The sequence below is a fragment of the Pristis pectinata genome, chromosome 18 (assembly GCF_009764475.1).
Source record: "Pristis pectinata isolate sPriPec2 chromosome 18, sPriPec2.1.pri, whole genome shotgun sequence".
NCBI classification, from domain to species: Eukaryota; Metazoa; Chordata; class Chondrichthyes; order Rhinopristiformes; family Pristidae; genus Pristis; species Pristis pectinata.
This window is the reverse complement of record NC_067422.1, coordinates 38,830,721-38,852,488: the sequence shown is the minus strand read 5'-3', so window position 1 is coordinate 38,852,488 and position 21,768 is coordinate 38,830,721. Positions and strand designations below refer to the sequence as shown.

The 21,768-nt window shown below is 44.2% G+C and overlaps 1 protein-coding gene across 6 annotated transcripts in view; it reads right to left on the bottom strand.

Annotated features, from left to right (window-relative positions):
- Window positions 1-237: 237 nt before the first annotated feature.
- The window catches only part of tmem104 (transmembrane protein 104), an 88,752-nt gene continuing 67,221 nt past the window's right edge, over window positions 238-21,768 (bottom strand). For all 6 annotated transcript variants that reach the window (XM_052032656.1, XM_052032655.1, XM_052032657.1 and 3 more), the window contains 2 exons: window positions 7,524-7,617; window positions 238-2,359 (listed from right to left, as the gene is read on the bottom strand). In XM_052032656.1, coding sequence (XP_051888616.1) covers window positions 1,602-2,359; window positions 7,524-7,617 — 852 coding nt within the window. In that variant the 3' untranslated portion in view covers window positions 238-1,601. The remainder of the gene's footprint in view (window positions 2,360-7,523; window positions 7,618-21,768) is intronic.

Here is a 21,768-nt window from a genome sequence, read left to right as displayed (position 1 = left end):
CAAACTGACTAGCAACCAGGAAACGTGGGATCTGATTTCTCAATGCTGTGATGCTGAAGCTAAGTAATATTTCAATGGTACTTCTATAATCAGCAATGCATCACCACACTTGGGTTTTCACAGCTTGCACATCATGGCATGCTACTACCACCACACTGTTCAGTTCTCAATACAGAGCCGCTTCCTTTTTACACCCAAATCAGCCCCAGGCAGGTAAACAGGTATCTGGTATCAGTGGCCATGCCCAGCTAGTTGTCATTGTGGGTGAACCTGTGTTATCACTGGGCTCTGCAGGGTCCATGCAAAGGTTTACTGAATCAGGAGAGTGAAGGTTGTGTTAATGATTAACAACAAGACAGACAAGTAAGTTCCAAATACTTTACTGTACAATTAGAACAGGGGATGCAGAACTATATATACATTGGAACTATATATACATTGGTACTGAGTGCTGAAAAACAAAACCTCTCTTTCACCTGCAATATTCATAGCTGTTTATTTACTCTTCCCATGCAAAACAATGCATTCTGGGACCAGCAACGGGGTGAAGGTTGAGACAAAACTGCAACTGAGAGCAGAGGCTGGTGATTGGGTGGCGAACCCAGGGCTGCCTGCACTGTTCATGGTACAGCCCAGTCTGGCAGCTTGGAGAGGAGCACCCAGCAGGGCCACCATCCCATCCCTTTCACACATCCCTGTCTCTCCAAAACGAGAGAGTTTAAAAAATAGGCACAGCTGAACGGTCTGAGTAAACAAAGCACGTCTCCTCACAGACAGAGTACAAGGCACTGGAGGAAAGTTGAGCAGTGGGTTACTGGGGTCCCCAGATCCTGGATTATTAAGGGCAGGAGGCTATACCAGGAAGGTGGACATAAATTGGACATGTAGAGTTCACCAAGAACTGCTGCACCAGGAGCAACCTGTACTTCCTGACAGGTGAGCAGCTAAGGGATACTGGAGTCTGCACATTCTTTGGAAAACATCATCCCTTTACATCCAAGTGAGCCTCAGGCAGGTTAACAGGTGCTAGGATATATCCAGCAACAATGTCAGGTTGTCATTTCAGCTAGAAGCTGCTTCATCCCACAAACTGCACCAAATGCTTTACAGATTTTTACATTCCACAGCTTTTACAGCTGAGGTTTACAGCTATACTGTCTAGAGCCATCTTGCTTGATTGTCACCAATTGTAAACCATAAGGAAATGGTCTTGGTTTACAAGAACATTCCTCAACTGGAAAAGCACAGGCCATTGGCTGACGCATTCAAAGCTGGACCAGTGGTGAATCACTCCAGGGTTAATACTGTACATGATTCCTTTTACAAGAAGCTGCTCAGTTAATTTATAAACTGCCCAAGTTAAAAATCTGACACCATTTACTCCCAAACTGTCAAAACTAAACTGGATCAGTACTCTGAGGGGGAGGGAAAGAAAGATTTACATGTTGATTTGCAAAACAGCAACTGGCTAGCATGATGTGGTGACCCGCAAAATCTGCACATTTTAGCCACAGTGAAGGCATTCAGTGATGCAATGAGAGCAAATTAGGGTTTTTAAATCTGATAGGCAGGGTAGGTGTCCTTTCAGACAGTGCAAGTGCTCAGTGCTTGGTTTCCATCAGTACAATGTTGGTTGTTACAAATATGAAGCAGGACACTGACCACACCAGCACAAACAGGACCCAGAAAGTGTGCTTGAAGGGCGAGCTGTGCTTATTTTGAGCATCACTTCCGAAGACCAGTTCAATGTCCTTTCTGCTGAAGTGGACCAAACAGGCAGGGATGATGTACTGAATGCCTGTGCCTGCATAAGAACCAGTAATGCCCACAAGAGTCTCCAGGTCATGGGTGCAGAATGCCACCAGGATGGCAGGAACAATAGTGATCAGGGGAAAGACAATCCGGTCAATTAGCCATGGATACATTCCCCCTTCCCTGTGAAAGACAGTCTTCCAGTTATTACGCAAGGTAACTGCAATTATTGGAAAGTTTGTGCTGATTGTGAAAACTGGGAAGAGCCCCAAGAAGTAGCGGATAAAGGGCACACTGACGACATCGCAGTTGCTAGTGAAGTTGAGGGTGTACATGTCCTTCAGATTACTGAAGCAGAAGATGGCGGTGAAAGACAGTAGGCTGTAGAAGGCCAGGATGAGCACATAGTCAACCAGGACCAACGCGTTCATGTGCTTCTTCTTACTGATGGGGGTGATGAGGGAGGGCAGAGAATGTTGACACATGAAGGAATAGACGCACACACCAAACAAGTTGGGGATTCCAGAGAAGTTGGCGATCTGGGGATGACCCTCTCCTCTCCCTTTACTAATCCTGATCAAAGCCAGAATGATCATGATTGTAAAAGCTGAAAGGTAAGAAAACAGCAGTCAGAAAAAGCACTAATTTAACACATAAAAGTAAAGTAAAAACCAGAAGCAAGCTATATAACAAAGGCAGAAAGTACTGGAAGTACTCAGCAGGTCAGGCAGCATCTGTAGTGAGAGAAACAGAGTCGATGTTTTAGGTTCATGACTTTGCATCACATTAAAATTTAAAGGTGAGTGTTCCAGCAAGCAGTTAAAGTTAATTGCTCCCGACTCCTGCCAAGATGCTTGTGATGGCCCGAGAGGATGCCAGTGTCAGGGGCACCAAGGCCGAGTGACCTACAATGACTAGGTCACTTAACGAAAACTCCACGGGGAAATTAACTGGCTTCAATGTGTGCAGAAAGTTACAGCTGGCACTTAACCACGTCAACACACAAGGGAGCTCAGGCCATCTCCCTCAAGTGGGAAATGATTCACCCCCAATATGTTAAGACAACCTGTTTATCACATATGAACCACTGCTAGAATGATAGTGGTTTCTCCCCCTAGGAGCTGGTTTCTCCTCCTATGCTAAGGAGGAGAAACCAGCTCTGTATTAATCAACTTCTGATGCCTGAATGTTGGCAAATTCATTTTCCAGTTATAACTCCATCAATTATCGAATGGCAATTACAAAATAATCAATTTCAATAAGTTGGGGGGGAATGAAAAGTGGGGGCTGCAATGTGTGTGGAAGGCAGGAGAGATTAAAATGCCTGGAATTCATAGCACTAACGCAAGTCATTCGTCATTAATGCCAGCATGTGCTGCATCTGAATCTCCTTCCATTATTTTTCATTTAATTCTATTGGTATAACCCTCAATATCGCTCCCTTACGTGTTTACTAACTTCTCATCAAATGCACACAAACTCCAAAAGCATCTACGCTCTTTCTAACCTCCCAGTTCGGATGGAAGGTCTTCAAACCTGAAACATCAACTGTTTCTGCCTCCACAGATGCTCAACCTGAGGATTTCCAGCATTCTCTGCAGTAAAACTACATTGCCAGCTACTTCCTATGGTCATGTGTTTCACATCAGTATTCATTGCTGGATTAAAGAAAATATTACTTTAGTCTCGCACCAGTAGAAACATGACCTCCTCTATCAGCACCTTCATTAGGTCACACAAAAGACCCCTGCCCAATTACACTCTCCTCAATGGCATATATTCATATTTGCATCTCCCAAGACATTTACCTCGGAGTCTATCCCACTCTCAGAGCAATCCTATCAATCCCATTTCCCAATGATTTCCTTGTAATCTATTCTCAAACCCATTACCTCTTCCTCTCCCCCTCCCCCCCACCAACTCTCCTATTGCTTACCCACACTGGAGGCAACTTAACCCACCAAGTCACAGGGAGAACATGAGAACTCCACACAGACAGTACTAAGGTCAGGATTGAGCCTGCAGTTCTAATGCCACCCTTGTGGACATTTTTGCATTTTCTCCTGTGCTTCTCTTCCCAGTAAGCTTTCCCAACCCAGATGTTACTCCAAATGTGTCAAAACCAAGCTTCAAAGTGTTTGTAGAATTTATCTACATTTCCAATTCTTTTTCTTCCAGAAATAAAGGCTCTGTTATGCAATGAGATCACAGGTGATCTTCAAGCTCTGCACCACTTTCCTGCATCAAACCCATATTCCTTCATTCCTTTGCGTCTAAAAAATGTAATTTTCTTAAATATAGTAACTGAGACTCCAAGGCCTCACAGGGTCAAGAATTCCAAAAATTCACCAGCCCCAAGGGAAGAAATTTCTTCTTATCCTTGTTCCAGATGGCTGGCTCCTTACTTTGAGGCTCTGACCATAGTTCTAAACACTCAGGAAGGGAAAGCCATCCTTGCACCTTGTCAAGCCCCATAAGAATTTTGCATGTTTCAATGAAATCATATCATTCTTCTAAACTCAAGAGTGTATAGGTCTCTCCTCACGTGACAAACCTACCATCCCAGGAATCAATTGGTGAACATTCACTGCACTCCCTCTACCATGAGCATATCTTTCCTTAGGCAGGGAGACCAGTACATGGTATTCCAGATGCCATCTCACTGGGGCCCTGAATAATTGGAGCAAGATGCCTCCATTCTTAAACCCAAATCCTTTTGCAATGAAGATCAACATACCATCTGTCTTCCCAATTGCTTCCTGTACATGCATGCTAACTGCCAGTGATTTGTGTATAAGGACACCTAGTTACCCATGAACACAACACCTTTCACCATTTAAAAAACATTCTGCCTTCCTAACAAAATGAATTTCTCCACATTATAGTTCACCTGCTTTTTGCTTGCCCATTTATTGGCATAGTTATATTCCCCCAAACGCTATCTGCATCCTTTCACAGCCCACAGTCATCTAGCTTCAAATCAGCAGCAAACTTGGATATATTGCCCTTGTTCCAGATCACCGATATAGACTGTGAACGGGAGCCCCCGCGTCGATCCCTGCAGAACCCACCCCCAGCCCAAAAATTACCTGTTTATTCCGAATGTTTTCTGCCCATTAACCAACCCAGAGTCCATGCTAGTTTATTATTCCCAGTACCATCCACTCTAAAATTGTTTCATAATCACACATACCACCTCTCTGAGGACTTTCTAGAAGTCTAAATACACCACTGTCATTTATTTGCTCTAATCCATTCTGCTAGTTACAGCCTCAAAAATTCAAACAAATGTTCAAACATTATTTCCCTTCATACATCTATGTGGACTCTGCCTCTCCTTTTATCTTTTAAGTGCCCATTTACCACTTCCACAATAATAGATTCCAGCACTTTCCCCGCTACTGCTATCAGCTAACTGCGCTATACTCCCCATTTACTCCTTCTCCCTTCTTAACCAGTTCCCACCTTCCAGTCGTTACAGGGAAAGATTGAACAGGTTAGGACTTTATTCCTTGGAACGTAGAAGAATGAGGGGAGATTTGATAGAGGTTTACAAGATTATGAGAGGTATAGACAGAGTTAATGCGAGTAGGCTCTTTCCACCTAGATTAGGAGAGATAAGTACGAGAGGACATGGCTTTAGGGTGAAAGGGGAAAGGTTTAGGGGGAACATTAGGGGGATCTTCTTCACTCAGAGAGGGGTGAAAATGTGGAATGAGATTCCATCTAATGTGGTAAATGCGGGCCCACTCTTAAGAATAAATTGGATAGATACATGGACGGGAGCGGTCTGGAGGGTTATGGACTGGGTGCAGGTAAATGGGACTAGCGGAATAAAGTTTCAGCACAGACTAGAAGGGCCAAATGGCCTGTTTTCTGTGCTGTAGTGTTCTAGCTGCAGGAACCTTTCTGGAACCTGTGGACTTTTGGCGGTGACAACAGTGCAACCAGCACCTCCACAGCAGTCATCTTCAAACCCCCTAGGATGCAGGTCCTCAGGCCCCGATCTATCACCTTTCAGTCCCATTAATTTCTCCATTACCAATTTCTTTTGTGCTCCTTATTCACTTCAGACTTGTAATTCTCTACTATTTCCAGAAGGTTTCTGCCTTCTTCCTCGAAGACAACACAGGGGATCATGGACATTAGTTTCTCTGCCATTTCTGCATTCCCCTATATAACTTCTCCTCTATAGGGGATCACATTAACTTTAGCTAATTTTTTTATTACATATCTACAGACGTTCTGACAGTCTGTTTAATGTTCCTTGTTAATTACCCTTGTATTCTATTTCCCTTTCCTCATCAGTGCCTTGGTCCCAAAGCGTAATCGGAAATTTTCCCAATCCTTGGGCTACTGCTTTTTGTTGACAACGTTATAAGCATTTTCCTTTGGTCTTTTATCACCTCTGACAAAGGACGAGCACAGAGATCCTCGGGGCAGATTTTAGGGAGCTAGGAAAGCATTAAAAAGCAGAACTGCAGAGATGTCAACAAATAGCCTTGCACTAGTGCTGCCAGACCGTGATAACAGAAACAAAAGGGTGCTGAGGTTTGCAGGGAAGTTGCAGGGAGGGATTTCCATTGCTGGGTCAATGGGACCAGTAAAAGTCAAACAGGTCACATCTCAGCAGCGACGTTGGTGGGGAGGAGAGCTCAGATTAATTTGGCAGAGATACGGGTAAGGGAATTCAGCACCGATTGGGGAAGATAGCGTACACAAAGGTCAATGGACTCCCATGCGCCCCCCTCCCCACCCGAGTGGTCCCACGAGGTGAAGTGGGAACCAAGACCAGGTGATGTACTGAGAGTACCTGCCCCAGGATGCCCTGACAGCCCTCAACAGGTCTCTGAAATGCTTCTGAATGTCTCTTAGTGCCTTTAACTATCAACTCAAGTGATTAAATAATAAACAAATTTTAAAAAAGGTTAAAAATAAAATATAGATGAAGTTAAAGCACCTTATGTTACTAACAAATGATTGAAATCATTAAAGTAAAATATTAAAAGTAAACAATACACCAGCCAGCGCTGGCTTCAGGCTGCCCCTGCCTCCCCTCTCGTGGCTCAGTGCCCCACAGCCAGACCCAATGGTGAGACCACTGGGGGACCCGGGTGGGGCAACGACACCAGTGTCTTTTGCCCAGGGTGTTTCCGACTCGTTCACATGCTTGGCCAAAGGCGGAGGTCCACAGTGAACCGAGCCACAAGTGGCAGCTGTCAGTCAGCTTGATTCGGCCCCATGATCTGGGAAAAAAAAGTCAGATGGACAAATGTGGACAAATAGATTTACTGAGTTAATTTGATGGCTTTGATGATGTAACCATGGGAGGTGATGAGGACAAAAGGACTGACACTGGTTATGGACTTAAGTCAATAATACCTCAGTGGAAAGAAATTTTGAAATTCTAAGCTTCATGAAAATATTAAGAGAGTTTGTTGATAATTCACTTTAAATGGAAATGTCTTTGTTGCACAGCATGATAATTGATCCAAAAAAAATCCATTTAAAAACTGCCTGATCTACTAAGATGCCAGGTTGAGGTGGCCGTCCCTATAGCTCACTACAGTCAGTCGACCCGTTCTCAAACAGCCATTCTGTGGTGAGTGTGAACAAGTTACTCATTAACTTAAAAAGTTACTCTAATAAAAGGAACACGTTGTCATTTGTATCCTTGAAATCTCCGATCCGGCAATGTATTGTACGATGGATCAAATCAACCAACTGCTTCTTGCAGAAAGCAAGTTTATTTTGCAAAATAAAATTCTTACCTATCCATCTCATCAGGGAGGTGATAATCTGAAGGTATTTGGTCTTTTGCACATTGAAAAAGGTGAATGGTCCAAGCAGCAATGAAAATGCAGTCTGCATAACAATAGAAAGTGACAGCTATTTAGACACAGTACAAGCTGAAAATCTATAACATGGCTCCATTATAAAGTGACACATAACGGCACAGAGAAATAGGGCAATTATTCAGATTTTAATGCAATTTGTTAGATGATGGTTCTCCACAGTGCCATTGAACTGGTTCTGCTGTTTAAAACCTGGGTATTTTTGACTCCTCTGTTGCTACTTTACCAAAAGTTAACATTCCCAAGGAAGTTTTATAGCATGGGCAAGGTTGCAAACAGAAAACACTTCAGTATGCTTTTAGTTAGTAGTTAAATTACATCCTAGAAACCCTTCTGACCTTCAGATTACTGCCTGATTTTCCAGATTTAATTGTTAAATTAATTTACAAAACAAAAATAGATAATATGTAGCACATTAAAAATAAATTGCTTAACTAATCCCATAGGAAGTGAATAACTATTCCCCAATCCTGCAGTATTCTCTCAGAACCACACTGAAGGGTACAAATTGGGTGGGTGCTTCATTGTTTAGAGCAGGGTTTAAACACATTACCTTTTGACTCAAATGAATGTGCGATGGACAACCAATGATAATTGTTTGCACTTACAACTGCAAAGTATAACAAATGCAATTTCAAATATTGACTCCAAATAATTTTCAGAAGGGTTTGGCACACAGGGTAGGTCAGCGATTGGAGGTGGAGAGAGGGACAGAGAAGGGGCTAGGGAGAGAATCCTGAAATTCAGGGCCTGGATAACCTGAAAGACCGGTAGCCAATGCTGGGGAGACACAAGGTGGCAGAAGAGCAGATCTCAAGGGCCAGAAGGGCTGGGAAAAGGAGAGACAATCACAGGGACTTGAAAACAAGCGTAACACTGGTGCAGACTGGGAGCGAACGCAAGTCAGCAAGGAGAGGGAAGAGGGAAGAGGGAACAGGACTCCGCAGAACACAGGCCAAGCTCCAAGTTTTATTGGGTGAATGATGGATCTAGCCAGAAGTCACAGGAATAACGTCTGAGGCAACAGAAGCCTGAACCAGATAAAGCAGAGGCAATGTTGTTGCAGTTAGGACACATTCTTGGTGATAACATGGATGAAGCAGAATTAAATTACTGAACAGAAAGTGAATAAAAAACAGAAACATACCTAGTACACATTAAAAACACGTTATTTAACTAATTCCATAAAATAGCTGTTATTTTCCTCTAATCGTTCGGTATTCTCCCCAAGCTACTCCGAAGGTCAAGGCTTCAGTGAAGGACAGGGACACCTAGTTGCCCAAGAGAGTTTGAGGATGGAGTCTACACTCACGATGCAAGTGTGGAAACTGTATTTGATTGTGTAGTAAAAACAGGCTCCCTCAGGATGGATTTAGTCTAGTGAAAATTATACAAATTCCTGATAGTAAATATTGAGATGCAGGTAATGAGTACAGGGAGAAATCCTTTGTTGCAAATGCAACTCTTTACACCGGGGCTTTCCTTGCACTGTGCTCGGGTCTGTTGTGGACAATTAGACTGATTCATCATAATTAGTCAACGACTTCATTGTTTGTCTGCAAGGACAGCAGAAGGGTACAGACCGCTCTTGCATCATTTATCGGCAACGATCCCGATGCTCCTTTGATGCAACTCCAGAGCAGGAGGGTCCAAACGGGCGCACGGCATTCACTGCAACTGAGGGCCAAACTGTAATTTTAAAATGATGCAGTGGGTCACACAGGGCAACCAGAAGGCACCCACTCTTACCCAGCGCTGTGTCATTGAGAAGACAACGCGACACCCCCCCAAGGGAACAAAGCAACAGTACTAACGCCTGGGGCCACCACACTCTGCACACATCTGCTGCTGATTTAAATAAAACAGCTCAATTGACAGGAAAACTGACCTCATTTGCCTTCAGAATAATTGGTCAATCTTGGTCTTCAAAAGGGAAAGACAGAGCAAGGAAGTTAGTCCTTTGGCTCAGTGCTGAAGGTCGCCATTGAAGCAGTTGGTGAAGTGCAGGCGTGAGACATCCTCCCACGATGGCGTCCAGTCCTGGTCACTGAGGCCACTGCCAACTGTGGTAGCCAGGTCCCTTGTGACCAAGGCACTAACTGGGCAAACTAAACCCAAAAGCTTGCTCCAGGGAGAGCTGCCACCACCTTTCCAAAGCAAAGGACAAACTGCTGGAGGAATTCAGAGGGTGAAGCAGCGTCGGTGGGGCCGGGGATGGTGGAAGACACTGTCGACATTTCAGGTCAAAATCCCGCATTAGATATTTTGCTCCAGATTCCAGCATCTGCAGACTTGTATCACGACCTTTCCAACCCTTACAGAAACCGAGGGGGAAATTGAGTCAACCAGCTGCCACTGGAGGCAAGTGTCTGTTAGGGAATTGGCTGCCCTGGAACCAGGATGATGTTTACACCGGCCCAAGCAGGGACCAGTGGCCATACAGCAGGTAAAGGGCTCTGTAAACCATCCTTCAATCATCAGGAGGAAACAGCTGTTGTAGTAGGGAGTGCAACCAATGAACTGGCTGTCAGAGTGAGTGTGGCGGCCAGGACTGCCAACCCTTTCTTAGTGGCTAGTCAAGCAATTCCTTCCTCGACAGCCTGTCCCAGGAAATGGTTTAAATCAAACTCCCCCACCACCCATCCAGCAGGGAGATGTTCTGGGCTTATTTGCATGTGGACCACGTCAATGGATCCGACTTACCAATCAGTGAATCAGCCTTCCAGAAAAAGGTTCAAAGTAAATTTGTTCCTTGCATCTTATGGATACTCAATGGAAAGTGGTGCTTTTTAAAAATTCTACGTAATTGTTTTACTCCAAAGGCATTCAGCATACATACAATTAGCAAAACCAGCTGCAGTGTAATGGATCTGCTGACACTGTCCTCAGCTCACTGCTTGGGATTTTGACCCTCATTAGACTACTCCTACAATAAATAAGACACAAACTGAACAAGAAGATCCTTTAACCTTGGTGGTGGGGAGGGAGCTGCTTCCAAGAGCCATAAATTAAAGGTCGCTGTATCAAATTTAACAGGTGTCTGCCCAAGGCGACTGTCCCATGCATCAGACAAGGTTTCAATGAACGAAACAGTTGAGGTATTTTGCCATAAGAAACAGGTGTTGGTTGCAATTTAACAGAGCCTGAGCCAACTGGTAGAACAGCAGGATTTCAGCACACGGCGCGTGGAGAGGAACAGGCCCAGTGAAAAAATCCACTCTCCTTTCCACAGGCCCCGTCACCTACTGGGTCCAAAAGGCAGCTTGCAGAATCTCAATGAGAAATAGCAGTTGTCAGAACAAAAAGTGACACCATAAATAATGTTGAAGTCTCTGTTACCTGAAAGCTAACTATTTCTGCATTGAACTTCACATCACGTTTTGTTATACTTCAGATGGAGTACACAGCACAAGAAACAAGAGACCATTCAGCCCTTTGTGTCTGTTCTGCCATTCAGCAAGATCTTGATAAATCTTCAACCTCAGTGCCATTTTCCTGCTCTATCCCCATATTCCTCAATTCCTCTAATATCCAGGAATCCAGTTGTCAGATTTCTTCTAAATATTAGGGAATACAGACCTAATCAAATCTCCTCAAACAGCAAATCCACCCCCCTGGAACCAGTCTGGTGAATCTCCACCACATCCCCTCAGCAACAAGCATTTCTTCCTTTGGGGGAAGGAGACCAAAGCTGACCCAGTGCTGTGGGTGTGGTCTCTCTCCTACACTCAAATTCTCTCACAATAAAAACCAATAAACCATTTGCCCTTGTAATTATTGTCGTACCAACCTGTTAGCTTCCAGCAACTGGTGTACAAGGGCTCCCATGTCCCCTTGAACATTAATACTTCCCAATCAGTCACCATTTAAAAACAAAAATATTACGCTGTGTGCAACCAAGTGGATTGGTTGGATTGGATTCCTTCACATTATATGGTCATGTCCGTGCCCATTCATTTTGCACATTTATATCACCTTGAAACCTCTTTACATCCTCCTCCCGACTCATAATCCCACCTAGTTTTGTACCATCTGCAAACCTGAAAATATGACAATTAGTCCCCTCAACCCAAGTAGTGACCATAGATCACGATTAGTTGGATCCAACCACCAACCCTGGGGTACTCCAGTAGTCACAACCTGCCAACCTGTTTATTCCCACTCTTCACTTTGTCTGATAACTGATTCTCAATCCACCTCAGCACATTACCCCAATTCCATGCACCCCAACCTTATATTCACCAACATCCTGTGGTGAACATTAAGGAAAGCTTTCTGGAAATCCAAATACACCACATTCATTGGTTCCCACTTGTGTATTTCACCGGTCACATCCTCACAGAACTCAAGGAGATTCATGAAGTGTGGTTTCCTCTCTCACATGTACACGCCGATTCTGCTCAACCCTACTATTCTTTAATAAGTGTTCTGTTATTACGCTCATTATGGACTTCATTTTTCCTATCATTGATATCAAGCTAACATCAGGATTCCTCATCCCCCTCCCTCCTTTCTTAAATCAGGGTCACATTTGCTACCCTCCAATCTGCAGAAACAATTCTAGAATCTACGGAGCTTTGAAAGATGTTGGCGATCTACCCATCTCTATCGCCACCTCCTTCGGAACTCCGGGATGCAGATCATTAGGTCCTTGGGATTTTTTGGCTTTCAGACTCAGCAACTTCACTAGGATTACACTTCAATTGATCCTTCGGGCTCTTGAGAAGTTAACAAGAAATGGAAGGACGAAGGATGGCAGGAAAAGGAAAAACGATACAAGAATCAATGAGAGAAAAATTTTCAACTCATCTGCTCAACTTCCTGGAGGGCAATAGGGGATAGATGTTACGGAGGCACATGCATGTTAGGACCCGTATTCCAAGCAATATGCCTAATCTGCATAAAGCAGTTTATACAGAACACTAAACTTCAATTACTGCAACCCACATTTAAAAGTTGCTTCAAAATTCGGAATGTTGACATTAAGCTTATCTCCTCTGTACAGACGCACCTCATCAGCCAGCTCCCCCCGCTGAGATATTAACCTCCGAATGTCACTGCCTCAAAACCGCAGTGATTGGGCTTTGCTTTCTTCAGGAGCATTTCAGAAGTACAATATTTGTTCTGAAACTTCAAGGTGGTGAGAGAGTTGAGAATGCTGTTTCCTTTTCTATAGATGCTGCCTGACCCGCTGAGTATTTCCAGCATTCTACGTTTTTCTTTCAGATTTCAGAATCAGAATTACCACCGACTCAGGTGATGTGAAATTTGTTGTTCTGCGGCAGCAGTACAGTGCAGACATGAAAATTACTATAAATTACAAAATAAATAAATAGTGCAAAGCAATAATGAGGTATAATTCTAGAATTATTCATAAGAATAATTCATGGACCATTCAGAAATTTGAGGAAAACAGTAGTGTAGCGGTTAGCGTAAAGCTATTACAGTGCCAGCGACCCGGGTTCAATTCCCGCCGCTGTCTGTAAGGAGTTTGTACGTTCTCCCCGTGTCTGCATGGGTTTCTCCGGGTGCTCTGGTTTCCTCCCACATTCCAAAGACGTACGGGTTAGGAAGTTGTGGGCATGCTATGTTGGCACCAAAAGCGTGGCGACACTTGCGGGCTGCCCCCAGAACACTCTACGCAAAGGTGCATTTCACTGTGTGTTTCGATGTACATGTGACTAATAAAGAAATCTCATCTTTTCTCTTATTTCCAGTATCCGTAGTTTTTCCATTTTCATTTATGTAGAAAGTTACAAAATGATCTACATCCCAGTTTTACCCTTTAGGTTCTCTCCTTTTGCCTTATGATGAAAATTGCATTGCCAAAGCTCAGCCCTGAGAGCAGGGTCTCTCATTTGAGAAGGCATTTGATGAGGCTCTGCATCAAAACTTATTGCTGAAAGTAAAAGCACCTCGTGTTGGAAGTAATACATTGGCGTGAATAAAAGGTTGTGAGACTAACAGGTAGTGGAGAGCAGACATAAACATGCCTTTCTCTGGCTGGCACAATGTAACAAGCAGTAGGCCACAGGGATCAGTGCTGGGCCTCACTTTTACAATGTCAGCAAAACAAGAGAGCTGGTCATTGACTTCAGGAAAGGGGGCGGCTCACACACTCCTGTCTACATCAATGGTGCTGAGGTCGAGAGGGCTGAGAGCTTCAAGTTCCTAAGAGAGAACATCACCAATAGCCTGTCCTGGTCCAACCACGTAGATGCCACGGCCAAGAAAGTTCACCAGCGCTTCTACTTCCTCAGGAGGCTAAAGAAATTTGGCATGTCCCCTATGGCACTCAGCAACTTTTATCGATGCACCATAGAAAGTATCCTATCTGGATGCATCACGGCTTGGTACGGCAACTGCTCTGCCCAGGATCGCAAGAAACTGCAGAGAGTTGTGGACACAGTTCAGTACATTACAGAAACCAGCCTCCCCTCCATGGATTATGTCTACACTTCTCGCTGCCTCAGTAAAGCAGCCAACATAATCAAAGACCCCACCCCGGACATTCTCTCTTCTCCCCCCTCCCATCGGGCAGAAGATACAAAAGCCTGAAAGCACGTACCACCAGGCTCAAGGACAGCTTCTATCCCGGTGTTATAAGATTATTGAACAGTTCCCTAGTACGATAAGGTGGACTCTTGACCTCAAAATCTACCTCAGTATGACCTTGCACCTTATTGTCTACCTACACTGTCCTTTCTCTGTAACCGTTACACTTTATTCTGCATTCTGTATCATTTTACCCTGTACTACCTCAATGCACTGTGCAATGAATTGATCTGTATGGACGGTATGCAAGACAAGTTTTTCACTGTACCTGGGTACAAGTGACAATAATAAACCAATACCAATGATTCAGATGAAAGTGTGGTTGTGAAATTTGCTGATCATGGGGCTACAAAAGGATGTTGGTGGTAGGCAAAGATCTGGTGAATGGTGTATAATGCTAACATTTGGATAATTGCATGGGTAGGAAAGGTTTAGAGGGGATATCGGCCAAATGCAGGCAAGTGGGACCAGCTTAGGTAGGCACCTTGGTTGGTATGGACCATTTGGGCCGAAGAGCCTGTTTCTGGGCTGCATTACTCCACGACTCAATCCAAACATCTCAATGATATCCATCACTCTGCAATGAAAAATCAGGAGCAATTCTTATAGCAGCATACATGGTCTTCACTTCATCTTAATTCTTCTGTAATTCACCAGAGGTTTGTCTCACAGCATCAGACGGTACACAACGGAAGCATTCAATAATCTGATCAGGACATCTAGCAAGGCGACAGCACTTTTCTTAATGAGGTTTATACTCTAACTGTGATAATCCTCAACCACCATCTGCATTCCCACCTAAAGATCAAACCTACCAACTGCGGGAACCTTGTGCCGAGGAGCTCCAGCTTTCAATTGCACGTGTCCTTCAGACAGGGAAAGTAAACTTGGAATCCAAAATAATTTCCACTGGAGCTCAAGATATAATTCACACCTAGTTTACATAAAGCAATTTACTACATGCAATATATAGTATCTCACATTTTTAGTTTTAAACAATTTCACATTAATTCTTAAATAGTCAAAACATTTAATTAGCAAATTGAAATGCAACAAAAATTTAACCAGTGTCTGAAGTCCTACGCCACAGTGATGTCTCTCCTCATTTACTCAATGTAAACCTTTCATAATACTGAACGTCGATATTAAATCTCCTCATAACCTTCAGTGCTGAGGAGGACAATGCCAGCTTCTCTTGACTTGCCACATAAATCACCCATCCACACTACACCCTGCAGCCTCTTCAGGCAATGACAGCCCTTCCACGGTGATGTCAGAATTGGAAACACTGCTCCAGCAAGCAGTGATTTATAAAAGCTGACCAGAACTTTCACGCTGCTGTATTCTGTGTTTTGAATTAATACAAAAACAATTTAGGAACAAATAAATCTAGATTGAATTTTTGACGTTGTGACTGGGTGAGAAGCACCGAGTTTTACTGCTGCATCAATCTACTGGACAGCACTTACACTCCCTCTCCTTGGTCTTCAACAGGTCTCGAACTTGGCGTTCAGCTCCCTTTGCTGCTACTCTCTCTTCCCCCACCCCACCCAGACACAAGGTTTTCCCGCCCGGACTCAAAACCAACTGTCTTCTCAAAAGCAAAATCTAAAATATGCTCTTAAACTTGCAACAATGCTTAAAGCATCAAGGCAAAATACAGGGACAGGTACACTCCACATAGTACTTTTAATATACTGAACTTTAACAGGAGCATTAACACAAAACGTTACACTAGATATAGCAGATAAAATTCACCTCAGTGTCAAAGCTTTTGTTTAAAAGCATTTCCAGCAGAACGGTTTAAAGAAGGAATTCGAGAGTTTAGGGCACAGCTATCAGTGGAGGGATGAAAATCCGAGATGCTCAAGTCTGCCAGAACTGGAAAAGCAAAGTTGTACAGTTCCAGAGGTGGGGGTTGTCTACAGACTGGAGAACAATGAGAGGATGTAGTTGAGAAGGACGGTGGTTTAGAGTTGGGCAGTGAAACTTTGTGTCCTGGTTGGAAAGAGAAGGGGGAGCAGCAGCAAAGAAAGCTGAACACAGAACCAATCTCAGCAACCAAGTCCAAAAGTCCCTCACGCTTGTTGGAGATGAAGCAGAGAGGTTTTAGATAGATAGAATGCAATGAAGAAGCAGTTTTCAGGATCAACTTCGATTCCAAAATGATCCTGGGATAGTGAGCAGGTTTGGCAGGTGAGAGCTGGGCCTGACTGTGATTTATGAGGTCCAGCTGGCTGTTGTGTTAATGGCTCAGTTGCCAGCCTTATCAGGAGAGACAAGAATAGCAGTGAGGAAGACTTGGAACAGGGAGCAATGTTAATGGCCTTGCAAATTTATTCCAGTCCCTTTCCAACACCATGACCGAATCGGCCTTCACTATTCCCGGGAGAAGAACATCCCAGACACCACCCCTCTCACTGTACCTATTGTTGCCAGTCTCCTTCATTCTCTCTCCTCTCGATCTCCACCCTTCTACCAATAGCAACAGCTTCTCAGGAAGCTTTTCAGAATACTTCAATAATTTCTCCCCCTCTGTCCCTGACATTATTACCGTCCCAGTCTGTATGTGAATGTTTTAAGTCTCCCATTATCCCAGGGCCTTTGCACATCATCTTCCTGCAAATCTGTTTCTCTTTATTCAGTTAACGATCTGAATTAAGGAAGTCTTGGTAACAGCGAGCACCAAACTACTGGATTGTCGTTAACAACCTCTGGTTCTCACGGGTAGGAAATCAGCCTCCCCTCCCCAGTCTGGCCTGTACACATCTCCAGACCCACAATGAAGCTGAATGACCCACCAAGCCATTCAGTTGCATCAAAACTATGAAGTTAAACCAGATGGACCACCCGGCAATGACCTCGGCACCAAGTTCAGATGTGGCAATTTCCTCCTGGTCCAGTCAACCTTGTGAAGCCACCTCACAAACACCTGGGACTAGTGCCTAAACTGGGAGAACTATCCCGCAGGCTAGTCATGGAACAACTTAACCTGATCCCACCGAGGGAAGTAACGTCTCACAGCCACTGCCAGACTCCTCTGTCACTGTTGTAACCCCGTTGTTGCATATGTAACCTCACCATTTAAGAGCAAAAGAAAACAAGGACATTAGACCAGTTAGCCTGATATCTGTAGAGGGAAAGTGATGAAATGTATTACTGTGGACCAAACGGCTTCATTTTGGTATTGGTATTGGTTTATTATTGTCACTTGTACTGAGGTACAGTGAAAAGCTTGTCTTACAAACCGATCGTACAGGTCAATTCATTACACAGTGCAGTTACATTGAGTTAGTACAGAGTGCATTGATGAAGTACAGGTAAAAACAATAACAGTACAGAGTAAAGTGTCACAGCTATAGAGAAAGTGCAGTGCAATAAGGTGCAAGGTCACAACAAGGTAGATCGTGAGGTCATAGTCCATCTCATTGTATAAGGGAACCGTTCAATAGTCTTATCACAGTGGGGTAGAAGCTGTCCTTGAGCCTGGTGGTACGTGCCCTCAGGCTCCTGTACCTTCTACCTGATGGAAGAGGAGAGAAGAGAGAATGTCCCGGGTGGGTGGGGTCTTTGATTATGCTGGCTGCTTCACCAAGACAACGAGAGGTAAAGACAGAGTACAAGGAGGGGAGGCTGGTGTCCGTGATGCGCTGGGCTATGTCCACAACTCTCTGCAGCTTCTTGCGGTCTTGGGCAGAGCAGTTGCCGTACCGAGCCGTGATACATCCAGATAGGATGCTTTCTGTGGTGCATTGGTAAAAGTTGGTGAGAGTCGAAGGGGACAAACCAAATTTCTTTAGCCTCCTGAGGAAATAGAGGCGCTGGTGAGCTTTCTTGGCCATGGCATCTACGTGATTTGACCAGGACAGGCTGTTGGTGATATTCACTCCTATCTTATCTTATTTTAAGATAAGAAAATGGAAATAGGTCACTTAGAAAACAGTAATAGGAATGGACAGAGTCAACACAGATTTATGAAAAAGAAATAATACTTGACAAATCTCTTGGAATCTTTTGTGGTCGTAACTAGCAAAATAAATGAGGGCAAACCAGTAGATATGATGTAGTGGGACTTGCAGAAGGCCTTCAGTGAAGTACCACACAGGACATTATACATAATTAGACCAAATGGTAGGAGTACAATGTATTGGATTAGTTAATGGGTAGAGAACAGAAGATTAAATGGGTCATTTTTGGGTTCAGAGTCTGAGACTAGTGGTGTGTCTGTAATACATCCAAGTTGGCTGATGACATAGCTGGGTACCAGTGTAGGCTGTGAGAACAGAAATTCAAGGTGGTAGTGAATCTTTGGAAATCTACCCAAGAGGGTTGTGGACATTCAGTTGAAATAGGAGGTCCAGAAGTTTTAAGGTGTTAGAGGATTCAAGGCGTATGGAGTTAATGCGGGAGAGTGGCAGAAGGTAGCTGACCCGGCATGTTCTCGTGGAACTGCAGAGCCGGCACAAGGGGTCGAACAGCCTACTACTGCTGCTTCCTTTGCAATGCCTGAGTACAGGGCAGACTGAACAGAAGGGACGGCACAGTGGTACACAGGCAGGAGGAACTTCTCGGCATCGACTTCAGACTCCAACACCACCTCCTATTACCACTCACTGTCCTCCCTCACCTGATGAATCGGTGCTCCTCCTGCTGAACACCACTTGGAAGCTTCGCAGAAAAGGCAAGGGATGGGCTCTGGACGGGGGACTTCAGTATCCAGAATCAGCAGTGGCTTCATAGAACCAGTGTTGACCAAGCTGGCAGAGTCTGAAAATCAGCTGTAGGGAGCAAGTGACACAACACAAGGGACTGTGCTAAACGAGAACACACCAGGCAGGTGAAACTTGTAGGCTGAAGGACCTGTATCCGTGCTGTACCTCTATGCCTATGATAAACGGTGGACCATCTGCAGCAGAAATGTACATTGCCACAACCTCATGGCCCAACACACCCCTCACTCCACCATCAGGGATCAACTAAAATGCAAACGTGCACAGCTAAAGTGCTGGCCTGGTGCTGCACAGAGAAACAACATGCAGAGCTGCACCGTCCCACAATGAAGCTCTGCAGTCGTGCCTAATCCAGTTGTGAATGAACGTGGATCGTTAATCAGCTGAGGGAAAGAGGCAGCTACAAGGACAGCCCCACCCCTCACGAAGGCCAGCCCTGTATCCGAGTACTAAAGACAAGACTTCACAACCGTGTTCAGCCATTAGTGCCGAGTGGATGATCTATCTGGGCTTCACCTGAGACCCCAGAGAAGCCAACCTTCAGCCAACTTGATTGCCTTGTCTCGATATGTAATGTCTTGGAGGATCAGACACAGCAAAAGCTATGGGGCCAGACAACATCCCAGCTGTGGTAGTGAAGACCTGTGCCTCAGAACTAGCTGAACTTGTAACCAAACTGCTTCAATAAGTCACAACAATGGTATCTACCTGAGAATGCGGAAACTTGCCCAGATGTGTCACGTCCACAAAAAGCAGGACAAATCCAATCTGGTTCAGAATGTCGCCAACAGCTGCTCTCCAATAACCTTCTCACTGAAGTTACGCTTCCTCTCTCCTCTCTCTGTGCATTCCACTTTGTCCTTCTCAAAGCGAGGCCCCTCAAGGCACGTTTCTCCACACAGAGGGTGGTGCTTATGTAGAACGAGCTACCAGAAGTGGTAGAGGTGGATACAATTACAAAGACACTTGGGCAGGTACATGGTGGAGAGGGATATGGGCCAGATGCAGGCAAATGCGACTTGCTCAGGTAGGCACCTTGGTCCAAAGGGCCTGTTTCCATGCTGTACGACTAGGATAAGTTTCAACACTGCGGGTCCCTGTAAGCAGCTCCCAGATTCTCGACAAAAGGTGAGCCCTACTCCATGCATTCAGCCCTTGTATAACTAATCTTTAGTGCCATTGCCATTACCAGCCTTCTACCTACACTGTTATAATTTGTCACAATACACCCCATGTTTTCTAACAGCTTCTTATTGGCTGCCTTCAGAAAAATCAATATACTGCATTCTATTCACTTAATTAGTCATTTCAAAACGCCAAGCTTGATCTAATACCTTTGTAATCATCTCCGGCTGTCCTTGAGTAACTTATACACTTTGAAATGCTCACTTTGATCAAGAATTATAGATCATGAAAACAAACTGCTCCATAACTGATATTAGATGAACTGGTTTATTCTTCGCTCCCTCCTTGAATCGACCTGTTAGACAGACAACCTCTACACAAGGCCTTTTAAGTGTTGCAGCTAACACAGTTAGTTCAACCGAAACAACTTTAAAAAGCACAAAAACTTCACTGCAGATAGATCGCCATTGAATGAGCTGCCCTCATTCAAAGTCTTTTGAAGGGAGAAGGGATGATTGAACAAGGGAAGAAAAGCTGTGTCACCTATAGCTAAAGGCAGATTAAAAATCAGTTCACAACTTTCTAACCCAGGTCGATGTCAAGGGGACTGGTTTAAAAAGGCAAAAAGTAATTTTGGGACCAATCAGGAACTTGTTTATCATGCAAGAACGATCAGCATTTGGAATATAGAAGGGAAACTCCAAATCATTTAAGAACCAGTTTGATGCAGAAATTCATTGGAAAGGTAAGGGTGCAGTCAGGTGTAGAATACACCGACATAACATTGAACATTCTAATGACCTCAGTCAATGGATAAACTTTCCCCTTCTCACGGCAACTAACTAGAAATTGAGCCTTTCTCTGTGAGTTTTCTTATGTACAGGCATTAAAGCTGACTTGCACATGTTAGAATGTGATCATTTCCAGGTCAGTGGTCACTGGGAAATTGACCCAGGACATGGCACCATCACCTGAGCTGTCGTTGTGGGGTCAGTAAACGTCATCACCGGACACACAGTGAAGGTTCTTCTACTGCCGTCAGAAATCAGAGCTTCCTGGAAATCCTACATCTTTCAAAAGTAACTCACAAAAACTAACAGGAGCACAGAGATGTGAAGGCAGCTAAAGGATCTACAGTGAAACACTGATGTCCCACATAACGCCAGCGAGGCTGGGAGACGCAGTTTGTTAAATAATTCACTGCAGCTCCCTTCACCAGCAGCTGCCTTTGGAAAACCTTGAAAAAGTGAGCAAATGGTTTGGGGGGGAAAAGTTAAGACTAGCTGGGTTTAAGAGCCAGCATGAACACAATGCCTGAACAATTTAAAAAAAAGCTAACTGGAAAGGTGATACAGAGATTGGAGCTTAAAACGAGACCTGAAGACATCCCCTCATTCTATTTTTCTTTTAAATTCAGAGCTGGAAATTATATTTTAGATAATGCTTCTGTACAATAAGATCACAATCAAATGAAGGCATGTTTCAATATGTTATCTCAAATACGAGGTCTAACCTGGTCAGGATTTACCAAGTGGTACATCTCAGGAATCATTCTGGGACCCCAGGGAGAAAGTTGCATCATCGATATAACCTTGGTCAGACTCTAGAGTACCTGACTCGGTTCTGAGCAGGAGGGGATACAAGATGTATTGCAAAAGCAGGTTGTGTAGACATGATTTGCATTCCCTTATTTTCAGGAATGATCTGATCAAGCTGATAAAAAAGAATTTGATAGAGAAGGGGGAACAGAA